General features: G+C 36.6%; 1 protein-coding gene across 2 annotated transcripts in view; it reads left to right on the top strand.

Annotated features, from left to right (window-relative positions):
• Window positions 1–22,228, top strand: part of LOC119783246 (cGMP-inhibited 3',5'-cyclic phosphodiesterase A-like) — a 149,893-nt gene extending 127,665 nt beyond the window's left edge. For both annotated transcript variants that reach the window (XM_038284661.1, XM_038284660.1), the window contains 10 exons: window positions 4,253–4,326; window positions 6,810–6,958; window positions 8,368–8,505; window positions 9,428–9,539; window positions 9,811–9,924; window positions 11,187–11,386; window positions 14,226–14,429; window positions 17,293–17,454; window positions 20,339–20,579; window positions 21,556–22,228. In XM_038284661.1, coding sequence (XP_038140589.1) covers window positions 4,253–4,326; window positions 6,810–6,958; window positions 8,368–8,505; window positions 9,428–9,539; window positions 9,811–9,924; window positions 11,187–11,386; window positions 14,226–14,429; window positions 17,293–17,454; window positions 20,339–20,579; window positions 21,556–21,869 — 1,708 coding nt within the window. In that variant the 3' untranslated portion in view covers window positions 21,870–22,228. The remainder of the gene's footprint in view (window positions 1–4,252; window positions 4,327–6,809; window positions 6,959–8,367; window positions 8,506–9,427; window positions 9,540–9,810; window positions 9,925–11,186; window positions 11,387–14,225; window positions 14,430–17,292; window positions 17,455–20,338; window positions 20,580–21,555) is intronic.
• Window positions 22,229–22,500: the final 272 nt, after the last annotated feature.

The raw sequence follows: 22,500 nt of genomic DNA, 5'->3' as shown, positions 1-22,500 counted from the left end.
TTCCTACATACATTTATTTTCTCATAGAATAAGACATAGCACATTCTTTTACAGTAGATAAATGTTATTTCTAGTAGATGGGTTTTCAGCTTGTGCATTCTGGAATGTTTTTTATGTTTTTGTAATGTATGCAGACGTCCCACTGAGACAGTTAAATTACCGTAACTACAGTGCTAACCACTGTAACTGCTCTACTTTTTCAGTGATAAAAGCAGAGTGACTTGACACTTGACTGACGGGCTGTTGCGAGTGAAAACAGCCAGCCTCCTTATTTACATTTTGTGCTAGAGGCTCAGTGTCAGTACTCAAGGTTATTCTGCTGCATTAGCAGAACGGCAAAAGTGTCTGCCAGTTCTTCATCTTTCATTAAACCTTTTAGGCCAAACACTCTGCTGCTGCCCAGACCCTGCCTCCCTTGACAATAATGTTCTAACTGTTCACCTGCCAAACTATCAAACTATTTTATATTCCACACCTGCGAGGCATTAGACACAGGGATCCAACCTGGCCATGCAAACACAACAGTACACTCTTTGTTAGGGGCCCCGGGACCATAATAGTGGGTGGGTAGGGCCCAAAAGTGTTCTAGAAACACTTTATCAGAATGAGATACACTGCAGGCCTTTGTGCTCCCTGTGACACAACACACTATTTCCTGTGCTCAGGAGGAAGGTTTTACAACATTTAGGGTGAGGTATTTTAATTGAAACCACCTACAGCCTGACAGTAGCCTGAGCAGAGACACATGGAAAATCTGTTGAGGGCAGCTCAGTGGGCTCCCTGTGGTTTCGAACAGCTCAACGTCCCTCTTCTAAAGAACATGACACTTTGATTTATAATTGAGTCAACGACTGTGATGGCTTTCATCTGTCTCTATAGTTAGTTGCTTGTAGTAGCTTTTTCATGCGGCTGATGCTGCTGTGCTATAAATTACAAAAAGTGCAATATTGTCTGCTAATGAGACATTTATAACAAAGGCAACAGCAACTGCTGGACTTTTTTGGGGGGGTTATTTATTTTCTTAGTTCTCATGCTAATGTATGCATTAATTAGGCCAATTAATTACCATTACTTGCGACATTTATAAACCTTCAATAGGACAGACGAGTTAGAATCGCAATTAGCTTTCTTAAAGGTTTATTTATTTAGTTATCAAATACTTTTTTTTTCTGAGTGCCATCAACTCCATTTTTTGGCTAATCTGCCTACAACAAATTCAAACTCAGAACTACTGATTAATACACATGCTTCACTTTGTGGCTGTTTTAGGTTTATTTTTTTATTTTAACACCTCATTATACGCAATTGATTTTCATCTTCAATGTTTAATGTATTCATGTTGTTCAAGTGTTTTACTCTTTCTCATAATGGTGCATTACAACCTGATCCCTGACATTAAAAGATGGATGTATAAGCAGAAGAATAAAAAGCGGAAAAACTAATTTACACCGCAAGTTCCAATTTAAGGTGCAAAGAAAACTTTATTTTTTGCCTGATTTTCATCATTTGGCAGGATTGCAACCTTTAAAAAAGAAACCTGTTTTAATGTTTCTGTCATTCTGAAACAACCTGCATTTGAACTATTCAGCAAAGACGTACCATCTTAAGATCTGCAAAGCTGGATGGGACATCCCCAAAAGACTTACTGTAGTTAGGAAAGATTGATGTTGTGATTGCAGAGGTGTTTCCCAACCTTTATTGACTTGTGTACCCCTTTGGGTATTTTATCTTACCATCAGTACCCCCCCTCTGTTAAGAGCATTGATGATCGTCCAAAAGTGGAATGTAAAATAGATACAATAAATAAAAATAATTTCACTTAATCTTTGAATTTGAGGATTTATTTCTTAGGAATTTTATGTTTTCCATCTTAAAAAAACAAAACATAAATATGTTGCCTGGAAGTTAGTAAGGAATCGAAATAAATGCAAAATAAAATGAGAAAAATTGTTTTATTTAAAACAGCTATGCAAAAGTCATTAACCAAAGACATCTCCAAAACCAGCCAGTCTGCATCTGGACGGAAACAACTTATGAAAAAAGCACCCCTGGAGGATTTTATACAAGCCTCCAATTAAAAAAGAAACTGCTGATCTTTAGTGGAGGATTTTACATGATGCCATCACCACAAACTCTTTTTTTATCTGTTAATAATCAAGGTGTTTTAAATGAATATCCTTCCTGTGGTCCGTCTGAAAATGTGTTCCCCCGTTTTATGGAATGCAAAACACTAAAGTCCATTTTTAACCTTTTAATAGGTGTTTTTAGTCTTTTTATTTTTATTTTTTATTTTTTTTTTACAAATCCTCTATTTATAGTAGGATTTTGCCAAAACATAAGAAACAAGCCAAAGGCCTGAGTTTTAAATGTTTTGATCAGAGAAGCAAAGATGGCCATTTACTGGTCCTGGAGAGACAGATTGCAGGAGGGACCTTGATGCTGTGGCTCTGTGGAAGTGCAACATTAAAGCCAGAATAAGGCTGGAGTTTCACTTCCACAGAGCCACACAGAACATGGAGGATTTTATACAGTTGTGAGGTTTTAACCAAAGTTTATATTAGGGGCGGGTATTGGCAAAGAAGTCATGATTCGATTCATATCACGATTCACATGCCACGATGCGATTCTATCACGATGCATCACGATACTTGAAATATTGCGATGCATTGCGATATTTTCACTGAACACTGTAAGAAAAAGATACAGCCCTTACCAGTGGCTGACTGGCTAGGTGTGATCTGGATAGTGTCTTCAATTGATACATAACTGAAAGCAACTGAATTCATACATAGCTGTATTTATTGAAACGACTTTTGGAGGTGTTGCCTTGAAAACAAATACTGGACAGAAATATTACTATTACTGGTGTGGACACACTGACAAATGATATTAGGATTCATAAAACTTAAAATAACAAAATAAGGATAATCAGTGCCGTTTACATGGCCTCAGTGGTCCTTTAAACCAATGAAATGAAAACATTCAAATGTATATTTCCCCTTTTGCAAATTACGTGCGTCATATCAATTTCGTTTTGATCTTCTTTGTTTTCAAAGCCAAAATGCATCCAAGCATCTGACTTGAAATGTGATGGAGCCGCGGGGCAAATTTTCTCAGTCTCTTCCATATTTTGTTTACGAATGACTCGTCTCAGTATCCCGCGGCTGGAAATGCTTGTGACACAAAGCAGCGGGCGTCAACACATCCGCAGCGACATCTGCTGGACTGGAAGTTGTATTCCACTTGATTTGGCTGATGTGCGCCATTTTATTTGTTCATTTTCTTTTTTTTTTTTTATAATCGATTCTTGCCTTCAAGAATCGATGCAGTAGATCACAAAAATTAGAATCGCGATGCATCAATTGAATTTTTCAATTCAGTTTATTTATATAGCGCCAAATTCACAACACATGTCATCTCAAGGCACTTTACAGTTCAACCAGATCATCCAGTCAAATTGATACAAAGTTTTCTATCTAAGGAAAACCAGTTGATTGCATTGTCTCATTGACTCAAATACAATCCCTCACACTAAGCATGCTTGTAGCGACAGCGGAGAGGAAAAACTCCCTTTTAACAGGAAGAAACCTCCAGCAGAACCAGGCTCAGTGTGAGCGGCCATCTGCCGAGGCTGACTGGGGTTCAAGGAGACAGAAGCAGAGATACAAAAAGCAGCTGTAAAAGGCGGCCCCGTCCAGGAAACACACAGCCAGGCAGACGAGCTCCAAGACAGCTCCCATGCCAGAGGACGAAGAGAGCACATCCACTCAGTCACGGTCAGAGAAACAGGACCACACTGGAAAACAGGCCGATCTCCAACATCTATAAACAAGGGTGTTGATGGAAGCAGCACAGCTGATGTTTCTTTCCAGGATGACGTCACAGCCAAACAGGATCAGGCGAGGCAAAGCTACTCTGTCGTCATGACGATTATTTTGCACACCCTTAGTTTATATACTGTGTCAGGTGACAGAGAACTACAAGTGATTTCTAGCTGACATTTTTTTTTTTTTACATAAATAATTGATTATATTGTTTAATTTTATAAGTTGAGTGTTGCTAAAAGTCAAATATTTTCATGTATCCCGTCCCCCCTGTTGGGAATCACTGTTGTGCAATATAATATAAAATTCAAATATTGGACATATTTGAAGATTTAAGTTTGTAAAAGGAAATTGGGAAATTTTTGTTATATGCTGTAGAGTGAATAATAACTTTAATTGCTGTATCTGTATAACTCTGTTTTCTGCAGTTGCGGGAGGCCATACATTAAACTGACCCATGGAGAGGGCTCTATAGATAAAGGAGACAGGATACCACGATCAGGTAGGAGAAAGTTATTTTTTATGAGTTACATGGGAGAGGTTTGCTTCACCCTTTATAAAGCATTCAGTGAAATACTTTAAAAATCTAAATTTCAAGCCAATAGTGTTACTGGAATCCAGGACAAGACCTTATGACCTCTGTAACAATTTACTTTGTAACTTTTCAATTAGCTTTTTACCTTTTTTTTCTTGACTTGTTAACTTTGTTTATTTTTTTCCAGTTAATTTACAGTAGTTAATTTGTAATTCAAGGCCTCATCTAATTGGTGAAATGCAAAATAAGATGAACAGCCATGTAGCAGTATCTTTGCTGAATGGCTGGATATAGATCTTGTGCGATCTTGTGTGATCTTGTAACGGGTATGCAAGTGATCAAAATGGTGACTTGCCCTATAAAGGGTTAAATGTTTTGGTTCCATAGATAGAAGCCATTAAAATTGTTGGAACATCATGGAGCAGACATAGCTTTTGTTGATTTTTTTTGTTTTGTTTTTTATTACACTGGAAAAATTATCTAGAAATAGGGTAAATATTTCTCAAATTGAGTGCATTTACACTAAATTTGAGGAGGTTAATGAGATGATTTGCCAATGGAATGAGTATTTTTACTCTTAAAATAAGATATTTACATAAAATGCACTTGAAAAAAGAAAAATGCAATTGTGTTTCCTTATTTAAATGTAAATTGTCTTGTTCCATTGGCAAAATGTCCGTTTGACCTTCTCAATTTAAGAACAAATGCACTTATTTTAAGAAAAAAATGACTTATCTAGATTTTTGATTTTTTTTCCAGTCTTAGGAAAAAGGGCATCACACTGCAAAAAAGATATCTAAATAAGTCATTTTCTCTTGCAATAAGTGCATTTTTTCTTGAAATGAGGATGAAGTGAGACACTTTGCCGATGGAAAAAGACAATTTATATTTAAAATAAGAAAAAAAACAATTGCCTTGTCTTATTTCAAGAGCATATTATCTAATTATCTTACTTTAAGAGTAAAAGTACTCATTCCATTGGCAAATTATCTTATTTACCTACTCCAATTAAGGCTAAATACACTTAATTGTAGACATTTTTGCTCATTTCTAGATCGTTTTTGCAGTGCAATGATTTATTTAGTTTGCCTAATTTCTGTTTTTTTTTTTTTTTTTATTCAAAGTACAAATATATTTCTTGTGCACAAGCAAAAGTTCCTGAACTCTCAAAGTGATTTTCTATAAATGGATCGAAAACTTTATAAGTAAGCTGTAAAAACTGAGCAAGATGCCATTTTTTTTTTATCTAGACGCAAAAAACCCATTATAAAAGCTGACACTACCAGTAACAGTAGTCAGCAGAAAAAGATGCATTTAAGTGGAGAAGTCCCTTCTTTGTTATGCTGTGGATGTATAAGAGCAATTGCAGTGATTTTCAATCTGCAATAAAATTACTAATAAAGTCCTAACCCAAGACAACATTTTAGGATGAAAGGAAGACGGTTAACTTTAGTTTACTTTATTCAGAAAAGTGGAATTTATGTCTAACCATGAAGGGTCTTGTTCAATTTATATCAATTGAATTCATGTAAATTCAGTGGAGCCTTGGTGGAAGTTCAACTGATTAAACTGATTATTGGCCTTCATCAGCCTACGACACAGCCAATCAGCTTTGAGCCACTCCTTCACGAAAGCCAATCAGGATCTAAAGTTCATTAAAAGGCCTCCGATCCGCAACTCGTCTGCTACTTAGAGCGCAGGCGGCGGTTTGCACCGCGTGACTTCATTCAGATGACCCCGTTTCAACCAACCTCCTGCCCGTCCTCCACCATCGTAGCTAAGACTTCATCAGTTTCTTTCCTCCCGGACTCTTACTACATTCCGCGTCTCTTTTCAACCAGTCTGGCATGTTGAGCCTGGTTCTGCCAGAGATTTCTACCCAACAGGGAGTTTTGCCTCCCCACTGTTGCTTCATGCTTACTCATCACGGACGGGTTCTCTCAACTTGTGTTATCCAAACTGGACTTCCATCTTCCAGGTCCCTGAGTGAAGCTCTAGTATCAGCTCATGCAATCACTGCATCTCCCCATAAAGCTCAGCATACCGTCTCGCTAACCAGCAGTCTACAGACTGACCAACTTCATCTATCTCCACTCTACCACCAGTTTTAGGCCTGGCGGGAAACAGCCCTGTTCTTTACTCCTGTTCATTCATATCTATCAAAATTCAGCGCTATGTTTCCTGCCGAGGTCTGAGCACCAAAGACCAACTAGTTGTATCGATAAATTTCTTCTAATTGTCTTTTTACTCCGTGCAAGTTTTTCAGATTGAAATATAATTATGCTGCTCAGAAGTAAATTATATATATATTCAACCCCATTTATAAAGAAAACGGTCTAATTCAGCTTAGTATGTAACGCTAGTGATGACTGTGACCAAGGAAACCTATTTAAATAAGTCAATGATTGTGTAAAAAACCCCAATATGTCTTTGTATTTCTTTATTGACAGAGGACCAAGTGGTTGTGTCATCAGACTATGACAGCACCCATGAAGCCAACCACAGTGACAGCAGTGATGTAGCACACACTGAGGAGGATGCAGAGGATGGGAAAAACTCCTCTCAAAACGTTATCCTCCATGCACTAATACCTCCAGAGGTGAGACTATTTCAGAGACATGCGTCATATAAAGTGGATATAAAAAGTCTTCACACCTCGATAACCATCGGAAAATGAGAGCATGAGGTATTTTGGAATGCATGTTCTGATTTGTTTTTTCAAAGCACCAATTGAAATTGACAAAACCTAAACAGGTGCTACAGGTTTATTCTGTGCAGTAAATTATTGCTGTTCATTTGTTTTGTTTTGTTTTTAGCTCACATCTGTTCGTTATGAGCTACTAGCATTGGAAAGCAGGAATAGTCACATCATAGTGTTATGTTTAATCCGGGAGCCAAGGTCAACTGACCAAACTCTGTTGGTCGTACCAAAAACAAAAAGATTCACAGTAGCAGGAAGTTAAGCTGCTAAAACAGCCAAGTTGATAAATGTCTGAGTAATTACCAGAGATGGCAAAAGTACTCACTTTCCGTACTTGAGTAAAAGTACAGATACTTGTGTTAAAAAATACTCTGGTAAAAGTGGAAGTACTGATTAAACTTCTTTACTCAAGTAAAAGTAACAAAGTACGAGCTTGTAAATTTACTTAAAGTATAAAAGTAAAAGTAGAAACCACTTTTTTCATGCCGTTGCCTACATTTGAAATGGATGTCTGCCAATAGGACTAGATCTCCGTTGTGTTCATTTTCAATCATCTCGTCGTCCGTGCTACTATGCTAACGCCACCGCCACCAAGCTGCAATGATTTGCGGCCAATGAATACCGCCGAATCTGTCGATTCATCTTGTAGTGGTGCGTCAAATGCAACGTAGATTCCCATCCAATTAGATTGAATTTGGTATTGATGACGTGAAAAATAATGACGGTAACTCCATTGAAATGATTCAAAACTAAAGTAACGAGCCAATTTTTTTAAATGTAAGGAGTAGAAAGTAGATATTTGTGTAAAAATGTAAGGAGTAGAAGTAAAAAGCCGCCATAAAAATAAGTAGTAAAGTAAAAATATCAGAAAAATCTACTTGAGTACAGTAACGAAGTATTTGTACTTCGTTACTTCCCATCTCTAGTAATTACTGCCAGCAGATGTCAACGACCTACAATAATGTTTATGTCTCCAAACCGCACCCTCTCAGAAATAATTTTCAGGCTCAAAGAGAACAAAATAAACATCATCAGCTATAGTGCTTCCTTTATTTTGACACAAACACATTTTTGTTGTTTTTAATAGACATATTGCATATAGAGAACTTTAAGTAGGGTACAACACATTTTTTGTGTTCGGATTTTTTAAATTATTTTTCCTTTCAACTGGATGAATTCTAAAAAAACAAAAAACATCACTTTACCAGGAGTCTATGATTACTTTTTGTATCCACTTTCAGTGTGTTATTACTTTAACTTATTGCATTTCTTCTTTAAAACATTTATATTATGTGTTGTTCATTCAGAACAAAACTATTCTGGCACCAGAACCGTTAGTAATGGAAGACTTGGAGCCTTTGATGAGTCAGTTAAACAATTGGAACTTTCCTATTTTCACCCTAATGGAGAAGACAAATGGAAAAAATGGAAGGATCCTCAGTCAGGTGAGCGTATTAAAGAACATACAGAAGTATAATTAATAATGAATCTTTGCAATTTGTACTTTCTATGCGGATTTTGACAAAAATTCACAAATAAAATTCCATTTTATTCTTAAAAAGAAATTAAACAATTAAATTTCCAATAAATATGCTAAAGAAATGTTTGTTAATGTTATCCATGCAATTAAGTTTAGTCCCCTAACTAGACAACAGTCAGAAAGAAAGAACATTTAAAACAAATGAAAAACACACACTCATTAATAAACGAGAACATGTTTATAGGATATCAGATGCACACTTAATCTTCCAGAGTCACAGTTGCTTCTCTCTTACACTGATGAACGAGCAGAGAACTTCTTTCTCCACACGAACAACTGCCAGGTGCTTCAGACTTGGCTTGGGATTTCTCATTAAAAACCCATGTCTGGAATAACTCTCAGGAGTCTGCATAATGTAAAAGTCTCTGGCTGATTTGTAAGAAAGGAAGAAAAAAAAAAAAACGATCCTCTTTCTAAGGCTTTGCTCTAAAACAATGTAAGAGAAGCTATTCGTTTTAAGAGGTTACACTGATGAGACCAAGCTGCATTTTTGACATGCAAATCTGTCTGGTGCACAGAAGGTCATGTACTGTAAATGTATATTCCTCTTAGCAGAATAGAATAGAATAGATTGTTATTGCAGATTAGAATGCACGCATTTATAAAGTACCAAAATAACAAGAATGTTCCGCTAACAATGAAAGACAAATTAGCAGAAAACATCAAAATAAGTAAACTCATATAGTCATACATTCCTTTTTGTGGCTGTTTTTAACATTGGTGACACATTTAGCAATGAAGTTATATTTTATGTGTTAATTAATACCTTTTTAGTTATCTAATCTTTCGAAAGCCATGTGGTTTTTACAGATGACTTTGTGTTGCAGGTATCTTATAGGCTCTTTGACGACACTGGCCTGTTTGAGACCTTTAAAATCCCTGTTAAAGAATTCATGAACTACTTTCATGCTCTGGAGAGCGGCTACAGAGACATACCCTGTGAGTTGGAATTGATCTCAGCTGTATGTTCTGTTATTTACAAAGTTTTACTGTCAGGTTTTATTTTTCAGAGTTGTAAAAGATAAAAGCAACCACTAGATGGAAATACTATACCATACACTTTTCCTTTTTTAGAAATGCTACTGTTGTGCAGTACAGTGAAAAGTCTGGTGCTTTTAGGTTTCTATGAGAAATATAAACAGCCTAACAGTGCACTCTAGTGGACAGTATTTTAATTTAGAAAATCATGTTTTTTTTTCTGTTTTATCAGATCACAACAGGATCCATGCCACAGATGTGCTTCATGCAGTCTGGTATCTCACTACGCAGCCTGTACCTGGTTTACCCAGCCTAATTAATGATCAAGGCTCTGCCAGTGACTCAGGTACTTACTATTCCCTCAAAGTGCAAAATAAGGAAAATAGCTTTTTTTTTTTTTTTTTTTTTTAAAGAAGTTAATAGAAGATGTTGGGGGGGGATGTTTTTATTTGCCTTCATCTTACCCATAAGCATCATCATTAGTACTGTACAACCTTATTCACTGTTTTTGCACACATGCATTTTTGTAGGACGCTATTGGAAGTCTAATACAGCTTGAAATTGCTGGAAACTTAAGAGTTTCCTTCCGACCAGTATTTCTATTTCTTTTTTTGTATACCTACTCAGAACCCTTCCCCGATCTACATATATGTGGATTTAAATATAGTGCATTACATTAGGGGTGGGTATTGGCAAAGAAGTCATGATTCGATTCAAATCACGATTCACATGCCACGATGCGATTCTATCACGATGCATCACGATACTTGAAATATTGCAATACATCGCGATGCGTTGTGATATTTTCACTGAACACTGTAAGAAAAACATACAGCCCTTACCAGTGTCTGACTGGCTGGGTATGATCTGGATCGTGTCTTCAATTGATACATAATTGAAAGCAACTGAATTCATACATAGCTGTATTTATTGAAACGACTTTTGGAGGTGTTGCCATGAAAACAAATACTGGACAGAAATATTACTATTACTGGTGTGGACACACTGACAAAAAGATCTTAGGATTCATAAAACTTAAAATAACAAAATAAGGATAATCAGTGCCGTTTACATGGCCTCAGTGGTCCTTTAAACCAATGAAATGAAAACATTCAAATGTATATTTCCCCTTTTTGCAAATGGCGTGCATCATATCAATTTCGTTTTTACCTTCTTTGTTTTTAAAGTCAAAATGCATCCAAGCATCTGACTTGAAATGTGATCGAACCGCGGGACGAATTTTTATAGTGTCCTCCATGTTTTGTTTACGAATGAAATGCTTGTGACACAAGGCAGCGGGCGTCAACACATCCGCATCGACTCTGCTGGCTGGAAGTTGTATTCCACTTGATTTGGCTGATGTGCACCAACCATTCATGTATTTTATTTGTTCTTTTTTTTTTTTTATCATGCAGTAGATCACAAAAAATTTGAATCGCAATGCATCGTCATGACGATTATTTTGCACACCCTTACATTACATAGTGCATAATAGTGCATGTAATGCACTGGAAGGCGCTTTGCAGGCACATACATGTGACCTAAAGTATGTGTGCTTTGTAAGTTCTGCCTCCCTGATCCATTTCCTGTTTGCTTCCTTGTAATCAGATTCTGACAGTGGAATAACGCACAGTCATATGGGCTTCCTAGTCTCAAAGACGTACACTGTGTCCGAAGATGGCTATGGCTGTTTGTCAGGCCTCATACCCGCTCTGGAGCTGATGGCGCTTTACGTGGCTGCTGCAATGCATGACTATGATCATCCTGGGAGAACAAATGCTTTCCTTGTGGCCACCAGCGCCCCTCAGGTACTGTGTTCATTTGGATCACTCATTACCATCTCTGATGTGTACCAGAAAATGTAGAAATTTGTTTCTGTGAGGTATTTATTTCACTCAATGTGTCCCATTTTAACTGTTAAACTGCATAAAGATCCTAATCCAAACAGCCGGCACTCATAGGAAGTATTACCAATACTTCCTATATGAGAGGCTATAAACATAAAAACATAAAATGCCAGAATGTTTACTTCTGTCTTTGCAATTGTCATTGCAAGTCTCATTAACAGTTACAGGAATCATTTCATTGCAGCGATTGCCTCAAAAGGTGGTGCTAAATTGAGTTTTTTTTTTTAAGTCATTCTTTTGAAGCAAGGTTGAAAAGCAAAGTTATATTTTGCTTATATATATATATATATATATTTGCTTAGAATCAAGTCATTTCTGTGACCTGGTGAGTTTTCATTAAATAAGGGATAATCTTTTTCATAGATTAGGAAATGGATTTAGATCAATAAAGCATTTTTTTTTTTATCAAGCATCGACTTAAATCACATAGAAAATCAATTTTGTTGCATGCAAAATTAGCAGGCAGTTTAGGCAAACCTTTTTTGCAGGTCTTCTTTCATCAATGTGCAGATCATATTCGAATAAGCAAACTGCACAAATATGTGGAGGGAGGAATACATTTTTAAATCTGAACATCAACTGCGACCATACTTTTAGCATCTTTTTAGAATTTTGAAAATCAGCTGCAAACTTTCACACAAACACGTACAATTTTAGACGATGGGGGAAAAAGTTCTGCAAATGTAAATATACAGTATTTGGAGATATATCAAAAGTGGAATAATATCGTCAGAGGAAGAAAAAATTCTGAATGTTGGCAGACATTCTCTGTACAAATAAACCAAAATAAATTGGTTCAACATGCTTAAAAACAAAATAGAAAATGAACAGCTTGAATGTCCATGGTAGAGGTATACCTAGATGTGGGGAATAGCACTCTGTTCTAAACCTGACTCTTGCTCCTGTTGTGTTGGGGAGGATGGAGAGGGGATTGATGAGCAGGCAAAGACAACTTTCCCATATTTTATGTTATTCTATGTTGTTTAACTTAAACCTTAGATATTTTAATTTTACATATATATATATATATATATATATATATATATATATATATATATATATATATATATATATATATATATATATATATATATATATACAGTATGGAAAATAAGTATTTGAACACCCTGCTTTTGCAAGGTCTTCCACTTAGAATTCTTTGAGGGTTCTGAGGTTGTCACTGTAGGTGCATATCCACTAGCCTGACGTAGTCCGACTCAATTCTAGTCAGAATATGAGTCTGATGCTGCTCCATAGAGCTGTGATTATGGGGCGTGTTTCGAACGAACCAGGAAAAAAAATGCCTCTGCACTCAATTGGATAGACCTACAACCAATAAGAGCAACGGAGTGCGTGACGTATGTTAAGCGAGGCATAGTTGTTGTCAACAAAAATCAAAGCGTGCGGTTGCACGCCTAGAATAAGAAGATGAGCCTTGATCACGTTTCTCTGTTCCTCTTTTAAAATTAATTTGCTGTCGATATCTTCTAGAACAGACCTAATAGCAGAATCTACTCACCTCAACTCTCCAGCGGCAGCCATTGTTGTTGTCACCCAAGCGCGCTTTAGTGACGTGGTTGATTACGTTACTGTTGATCATCTTTCCATCATCGTATAAAGCCTGGCCTTACAATTTGATTGGCCAGCCAGATATTGTGCGAGCATACTCGCGCTACTATTGAGCAATGCCAGACCGAACTTCCCGACCTCAAACGTTGTGGGCGGGACTGAGTTCGGAATGGCACCCAGGCTACATGTGCACTGAGAGAGGCATAAAAAAATAAAAATAAATAAAAAATAAAATCAAGAAATCGCAATATAATATTTTTTAACTATTTATTTGTATGATACAGCTGCAAATAAGCATTTGAACATCTGCCCATCAGCTAGAATTCTGACCTTCAAAAACCTGTTAGTCTGCCTTCAAAAAGTCAACTTCCACTCCATTATCCACTCCACTTCCACTTTATTATTCTAAATTAGATGCACCTGTTTGAGGTCGTTAGCTGCATAAAGACACCTCTCCAGCCCATACAATCAGTAAGAATCCAACTAATAACATCACTGCAAAAAATGAGATCTAAATAAGTAATTTCTTCTTAAAATAAGTGCATTTTTTCTTGAATTAAGGATTTAAATGAGACACTTTGCCAATGGAACAAGACAATTTACACTTAAAATAAGAAAAAACAATTGCATTGTCTTATTTCAAGTGCATTTTATCTAGATACCTTATTTTAAGAGTAAAAATACTCATTCCATTGGCAAATCATCTTATTTACCTGCTCAAATTAAGGGTAAATACCCTTAATTTTAGACATTTTTACTCATTTTGAGATTATTTTTGCAGTGATGGCAGAGACCAAAGAACTGTCCAAAGACACTACAGACAAAATTGTACACCTCCACAAGGCTGGAAAGGGCTAATGTCTTCATAGTAGAGTGATAGTGTCTTCATGTTTGCCTTAATAGCCAATCAGACAGCTGCAGTTGATCCAGAATGCTGCTGAACACGTCCCTCACCAGAACTAGGAAAGTAGAGCACATCACCCCAGTGCTAAAGTCCTTCTACCGGCTCCCAAATAAATCAATTTGCCATGCCTTTCTGAACCAGCTAATTAATCTTGTTTGCCATAGGGCTGTCTGTGTCCTTGTAATACCAGACATTTGGATCTAAAGGAGACCTCCAAAGCAAGTAGGTGCATTTGTACACACTGATGCAGATTTTGGCTGTTTGCAGGCAGTGCTCTACAATGATCGCTCGGTTCTGGAAAACCACCACGCCGCTTCTGCCTGGAACCTCTTCATGTCACACCCAGAGTACAACTTCCTCGTTAATCTGGACCATGTGGAGTTCAAACGCTTCAGGTTTCTGGTCATTGAGGCCATACTGGCCACAGACCTCAAGAAGCACTTTGACTTCCTTGCTGAGTTCAATGCCAAGGTATTAAAAAAGTTAAACTGTGATATACAATACATTATTTATGGAACATAAGTTAGAGTTATATTGTCTTATTTTTCTGGAAAACATTTTTGCAGTTATGTTTTTTATTTACAGTGACAATAAAGACAATTCTATTTAATTCATTGCAATCCTTTACAATTCAACCTTTCACGATTAGAGTGTTGGATGCTTTTTACTAGCAGCATTTGAACTGTGAGGGTGCAGAAGAGCCAGCAGCATTTTTCATATTCACACTTCTTATGGAATAAGTGTAATGGAATCTGATTCAGTTTCAGTCAAAAGGAGTCAGTTTTAAATCTCAGCTTCTTTAATTTTTAAACTTTCTTTTATCTTGTCAAGACATTATATTGCTGTTATTATTTTAACAAATTTAGCATTGCATTGACAATCATGATCAAAAGATAAAAAGGTTGTTTTTGTATCTTCATAAACATGTCATGTTATTGGTATAAACCAGAAATAACTATTATATACTATCTTTAAACCTTAGTTTGTTTAGTATTTTACAAAATAGGCCATCAAAGACGGCCTGAATGATTTTCAAATATATCTGAGTTGAGTGTTTATTATCTACTTTCATAAGACTGAAATACAATTTATTTAATTAAACTGCATATATTACATTTAAGAATAGTTTAGGAATGAATTAAGATATTATGGATTTTAGAAATGATTAAAATAATTTCACAGATATAAAAGAAATGCATAAATAATAACAAGAACAGGACAAAGAATTAAAAAATATGGGTAAATTAATGTATTACAGGTGCTGGTCATAAAATTAGAATATCATGAAAAAGTAGATTGATTTCAGTAATTCCATTTAAAAAGTGAAACTTGTATATTATATTCATACATTACATACAAACTCATATATTTCAGATGTTTATTTTGTTTAATTTTGATGATTACAAATGACAACAAATGAAAATCTCAAATTCATCATATCAGAAAATTAGAATATTGTGAAAAGGTTCAAAATTGATGGCCCCTGGTGCCACACTCTAATCAGCTAATTAACTCAAACCACCTGCAAAAGCCTTTAAATGGTCTTTCAGTCTAGTTCTATAGGCTACACAATCATGGGGAAGACTGCTGACTTGACAGTTGTCCAAAAGACGACCATCGACACCTTGCACAAGGAGGGCAAGACACAAAAGGTCATCGCTAAAGAGGCTGGCTGTTCACAGAGCTCAGTGTCCAAGCACATTAATAGAGAGGCGAAGGGAAGGAAAAGATGTGGTCGAAAAAAGTGTACAAGCAAGAGAGATAACCGCACCCTGGAGAGGATTGTGAAACAAAACCCCTTCAAAAATGTGGGGGAGATTCACAAAGAGTGGACTGCAGCTGGATTGAGTGCTTCAAGAACCACCACACACAGACGTATGAAAGACATGGGTTTCTGCTGTCGCATTCCTTGTGTCAAGCCACTCTTGAACCACAGACAGCGTCAGAAGCGTCTTGCCTGGGCTAAAGAGAAACAGGACTGGACTGCTGGTGAGTGGTCCAAAGTCATGTTCTCTGATGAAAGTAAATTTTGCATTTCCTTTGGAAATCAAGGTCCCAGAGTCTGGAGGAAAAGAAGAGAGGCACTTCATCCACGTTGCTTGAAGTCCAGTGTAAAGTTTCCACAGTCAGTGATGGTTTGGGGTGCCATGTCATCTGCTGGTGTTGGTCCATTGTGTTTTCTGAGGTCCAGGGTCAACGCAGCCACATACCAGGAAGTTTTAGAGCACTTCATGCTTCCTGCAGCTGACCAACTTTTTGGAGATGCAGATTTCATTTTCCAACAGGACTTGGCACCTGCACACAGTGCCAAAGCTACCAGTACCTGGTTGAAGGACCATGGTATCCCTGTTCTTAATTGGCCAGCAAACTCTCCTGACCTTAACCCCATAGAAAATCTATGGGGTATTGTGAAGAAGAAGATGCAATACACCAGACCCAACAATTCAGAAGAGCTAAAAGCCACTATTAGAGCAACCTGGGCTATCATAACACCTGAGCAGTGCCACAGACTGATCGACTCCATGCCACGCCGCATTGCTGCAGTAATACAGGCCAAAGGAGGCCCAACTAAATACTGAGTGCTGTACATGCTCATACTTTTCATGTTCATACTTTTCAGTTGGCCAACATTTCTATAAATCCTTTGTTTTTATTGGTCTTCAGTAATATTCTAATTTTCTGATATGATGAATTTGAGATTTTCATTTGTTGTCATTTGTAATCATCAAAATTAAACAAAATAAACATCTGAAATATATGAGTTTGTATGTAATGTATGAATATAATATACAAGTTTCACTTTTTAAATGGAATTACTGAAATCAATCTACTTTTTCATGATATTCTAATTTTATGACCAGCACCTGTACTTGAACAGAGAATTAAGGCAACTGGTGATAAATATATCTGAACAAACTATACAAATTTACAGTGTCTTAAAAGCTTAATCAGCTGACATGTTGTACATGTTATGTTGAAATATGTGCAAGAATACAAAAGGATAATAACAACATTATTAAAGACATACTTTTTGCAAAACCGATATATACCTTAAATTCAACTCAAATAAAAGAGCTTAAATAAATAAAACCTGCTAAATTTGATTATAAATAGAAGTAAAGAAAAATAGCTTAATAGTTTAAAAACATTGCTAAGAATTTTTTTGCTGTGTGGTCCTTGCTTAATTCACTCAGCTGCAGTAGGAATGTCTATATATGTGTAAAATTTAGAAAGGAGAACACAACCATATTAAATGACAATGTTTTAAAACTGCTAAAATACATTTCTGAATGCGTCCGATGTGTGTAAACTCCGCTATCATTTGATTCCTCAGGTAGGCGATGATCCTTCGACAGGCATTGACTGGTCTAATGAGAACGACAGGTTGCTGGTCTGCCAGATGTGCATTAAACTGGCAGACATCAACGGGCCTCTGAAGTGCAAGGATCTACATCTACAGTGGACCGAGGGCATCGTCAATGAGTTCTATGAACAGGTGGGAGAAATGAATAAGACCACTTAATACTTTTTTCATTTTGTCTTTTTGCAAAACAGATTTCAAATATTTTATTGGGTTTTGTCTGATATACGAACTTATTAAAAAAAGAGACTTAAAGGTGTTACATACACGTTATCAGAAACCAATTCCTCTGAATTAAATCCAGCAATGCTTTAAGAAGTCAAAGAAATGTCATCACTGTGTGTTATATAACCAGTACTCGAGCTGAGGAGGGATGGCATCCCCTTTCTTAAATGACCATCCCTCCATACCATCCCCTGTGAAATTTTATTACTAAATGTGTACAATTTCTACTATATAGTAACAATAATGGCAATAATATTGCCCTTTTAACATTTGGCTAACTGTGGGCTTTCATTAACCTGACTCCGCCAGATGGATTTGCTCCGCATATCCAACCTTCCGTTGAAGTAATTTTGGGAAGGGGCGAAAATACTGGTTAGCTGATTGGCCTATGTTGGTGATAGACGGGCCAAATAAACCAATCAGATCAACGAAGCATATGACGTACTAACAGAGCGACGACGAAAACACAACCACAAGCCAGGCTACTCTTGCCGAAACCAGTCGGGAGAAGAGCAAAAACATCTTTTCCTCTGAGAAAAGCCTCCAGAGCAGTGTTTTGCTCTTCTTTCAGTGAAGAAATACTCTGTAATTCCGATAAAACTTGCTCGATAGCCACGCTAACGCTAGTTTCATCGGCTGAAGCCGCCATGTTCTTTAGACTGAACTGTCGCGCTTCTCGTTTGGTGAACGGCTCCAAATTTTCTTTAACGGAGAATCTCCAGACTGATTAGCGAGTAAAACCTTGAAAGCTCGCAAGATCAGGATGGTCTCACCAGGCTAGGCTTTCATATAGCCTGAGCAAAATAAATATTATCAAAGAAGTGGCCTACCATGACTACGAAGCTGATCCCAGTGGAAAATGAGTCCCTAAGTATGTAAGGGCAGTAATAGCCATGCCAGTACAGGGACTGGATGCACTTCTACTACAAGGTGCCAGGGTGAAGGTCAGTGACCGGCGTACCTGACATGTAACGACCATACCATGCATTTTGCTTTAGATTTATAGACTATATTATTTAGGCTATGAATGTTTTAAAAAATAATCCACCATCGCCTTTTTTTTTTTTTTACAACTAGACTACTACTATAACAATATCCAGAGCTGTGAGCATCCATTAATCATATATTTAAACCACAACAGCACTCTTCTTAAATTATAGTAAAATAGACACATTATGGCAGAAATTGTGTATCTAGAAAGACATAATGATTTACTTAAACTAAGAAGCCATGTAAGAAGAGCACTAATCATAGAAATTAGCAAGTAGCAAACTTTTTTTTTTTTTTTTTTGCTCTATTGGCAATTCCGTGTAACATTACAGAATAAATCAAACATCAAACACAGATATACAACAGTTGGTGACATTATAACTTTAAGAAAAATGAGACATAGAAGGTAAAAAATAAATAAAAATAAAACAAGGGAAACAAACAAATAAATAAATAAAATAAACAAATAAATAAAATAAACATAAAATAATAATAGCTAGGGGTTTACATTGAGTTTACGGTCATTTACAAAGGTGTATAATTTTATACCATTTTTCTTCTACATAAATTTAAGTGATTGAAAATACAAACAAAGTTCTTTAAGAAAAATGTTGAAGTTTGGCTTGGTCCTCATGTATTTGCTTTTGTGAATGTAAAATTTCCCCATCATGAGTAAAACATGAAAGGCTAGGTCCTGCAGGTTATCTGTCATTTCTATTCCAAACAAAACATTCTAGCAAGTAGCAAACTGGTCAGAACTGATAAGGAGATAAATGAGCTAAATGCTGATCCACATTTTAAGAAAACCTGTTAGAAGTTGCAGGGCAATGACCCTAAATGTACAGTTAAAGCTACAATAGAATGGATTACATTAAAGAATACCCATATATATGAATAATATACGGGTGAGACAATATCTATTAATTTAGATCAAAGTGTGTAGCAGTTAATGGTGATATTTTAAAGCTACTCAGAGAGTAAGATTCATGAAATTATGGCCTCAGTTTGAATTTTGCTGCAGTAATGAGCGTAACCTACTTACAGCCCAATCCTTTTTCCACCAAAGTTTGGGTTCTCCAAGCTCCTGGCACAAAATTCTTCTTTTTCTATGAAAAAGAAGGCTCAGGCTCAGGCATGGCTACTTTATTTTGATGGTGCAGCCAAGTGCGTACCTACTTTAGATCTAACAAGGCAGCAATGCAGAGCCAAACATAAGAAAAGCTCCCTTATGACAAAGGTTTGGATGTTTTTAGGGGAAGTGGCGCATGAGGGATCATTTAGCTGGTCTAAAGGGCACTTGATAGAGATGGCTGTTCCACCTGACTGCACTTGACAATTTCCAGAAGAGCTATAAACTTAAAGCAATTCATTTCCTTTCTAAAAAATATATCTATAACCCTTACCAGCTGGTGAGTTAAGTTCTCTTTTAGCTTCCAAGAAATCATGCATCAGGTTTAAAGTGACTGTAGGTGACTATCATCCAAAAATTAGTCACGGAGAGGAGAGCAGGGATTTGTTCGACGTGCTGAATCCAAGGAGGAAACGTAAAGCTTTACTGCATTTAGGGATGTTTATTGTACCCGTTTTCTGTGAAGCATTGTACAATAGATAGACTTGCAGACTTAATTAGCCTTAAACTTGCCGGCAACAGAAATATTGGCACCCTGCCTTAGCCTTGATTGATTTGTCCCCTTCCTTTCTTTTTTTAAAATCAGGTAAGATGAATATGGTGAGAATGAGTTCTAGTTTGTTGTGTTTTTTTTAGCTTGCATCATTTTAAATGAATGGTTATTGCTGTCTGTAGGGTGATGAAGAGTCTAGCCTGGGGCTTCCTGTGAGCCCTTTCATGGATCGAGCTGCCCCACAGCTGGCCAAACTTCAGGAATCATTCATCACACACATTGTTGGACCACTTTGTAACTCCTACGACTCGGCTTGCCTCATACCTGGACGATGGGTGGAGCCTGATCCCGAGGAGGAGGAGCAAGAGATTACAGAAAGCGAGGATGCAGATGACGATGGATCTACATGCTCTGATGGATCACGTAAGCATGAGTGCATAAAATAAAGCTAAAAAAGGGCAGTTTATTCTTTTTATGTAGCCTTTGTTTTCCTACTTGCCATTAGTTTTATTTAACCATTCATATTTACACTTCTGATCATTGTAAAGAACAAAAGCTTATTAATTCTGTATAATTCAGCCTCTTTCAGTCTCTTAAGATGTAGTTAATTCAGTTGAGGTATTCCTGATAGATAATGTCTATTCCTAAAATGAGAGAAATATCAGATGTGCTGCTGCCATCAACACCTTTATTTATAGATGTTCGAGATCTGCCTGTTTTTCAGTGTAGTCCTGTTTCTCTGACGGTGACTGGCTGTAGTTGGCTTGGAGTTTGTCTGCCTGGCTGTGTGTTTCCTTTTACAGCTGCTTTTTGTATCTCCGCTTCTGTCTCCGCTTCTGTCAGCTTTCCTGGAGAGGTGGCGAAACGTCTTCAAATCTTGAAAACCAAGTCCAGTGGATATTTTTTGAATTTTTACGGAATGACTATGACCTGGATGACTGAGAACCTTCATCAGCATATGTTTATTGCTGTATTTATTTATTTAATTGTGGCACTTTATATTAGTGACTTGGTTTTAATTAATTAATGACACTTTTATGTATTTAATTCCACATTTAATTTATTATTGACACGTTTGATTATTTATTTAATGCTGTATTTATTTATTTAATTTTGGCACTTTTTATCCTCCATAAGACAAAGTCCAGCTTCTGTAGAATGCCACACCTGGAACAGATTGACCCATGATGCTAAAGGTCGTAGCGTGTTGGACGGGTAAAATTATAGATGAGAAAGAGTAGAAAGAAAAATGTTGGTTTACTGCAACAGATATAGAAATCACAATATTCAACATTAATGTTGTATTTCGGGAATTTCTTATCAAGCAACCCTAAAAATGTCCTTTAAATGGAGCTATAAACAGTTGATTAATTCTGTTTTGTTTTTTGTTTTCTTTTAGAGAAAGAAGTTTCCAAGAAAAGGAGGAAAGTTTTCTGCCAGATCACACAGCACCTCCTGGAAAATCACAAGATGTGGAAAAAAGTAATGGAAGATGAATCCCAAAATGAGGACCCAGAGGCGGAGCCAGTCCATTTAAACAAAGTAGCAGAAACAATTCTGGCTATTGATGAAGAAGAAGAGGAATTGTGCAGCAGGGAAGAGCAGGTGGAAGAGGGGCATCGTGAGGAAGAATCAAAGGAAGCAGAGTGGCTTATTTCAGTAAAAGAAGGCTCTAAGAATGTAGAGGAGCAAGGGGACAGTGAACCACAATAAAAACCATCTAAGCTCCGCCCCAATCAGTTAGCGATGCAGCATCAGTCAGGATAAGGATGTAAAGAAATATCCCCTTTTACCTTATCCTACTGACTCCTGTTTCTGCCAGCACAGTACTTAGACACAACACTGTAGATGTTTGGGAAACACGTGCCTACACACACAGAAAAAAAAATAAAAAATACAGGTTGGGAAAATTTGTGCTTTACATGTTTAATCTGAATATGTGGTTTTACCAAACAATTTATATGTTTTCTTTCCATATTGCAATAATGGATATTCATTGACTTTTGGGAAACAGACTATTTTGCTACTGTCAGGAGTTGAAGAAAAAAAAAAAACAGCTGCATATGTTTTAACTCAGTGTGGTATAACAGAACTGCAGAAATTTGCTGCCAATTTATACAGAATTATTTCCCGAATGTGATTATATAAAAGAATCACAATTCAGATGCTTGTGTTTTGGTTTTAGCTCAAGGTTTTCTGTTTGAACCAAGCTACACTAAGTTTTTTTGGGTTTTTTTTGTCTGCACTTGGATTATAAAGGGAGTAATTCACATGAGGAATAATCCTTTTAACTCATGACAGAAATAATCCCTCACATGTGGGCTTATTTTAAAAAAAATCTAAT

This window comes from Cyprinodon tularosa, unplaced genomic scaffold (assembly GCF_016077235.1).
Source record: "Cyprinodon tularosa strain WSP-4 unplaced genomic scaffold, ASM1607723v1 ctg200, whole genome shotgun sequence".
Classification (NCBI taxonomy): domain Eukaryota; kingdom Metazoa; phylum Chordata; class Actinopteri; order Cyprinodontiformes; family Cyprinodontidae; genus Cyprinodon; species Cyprinodon tularosa.
The sequence above is the reverse complement of the archived record's forward strand: the minus strand, read 5'-3'. Positions and strand labels throughout refer to the sequence as shown.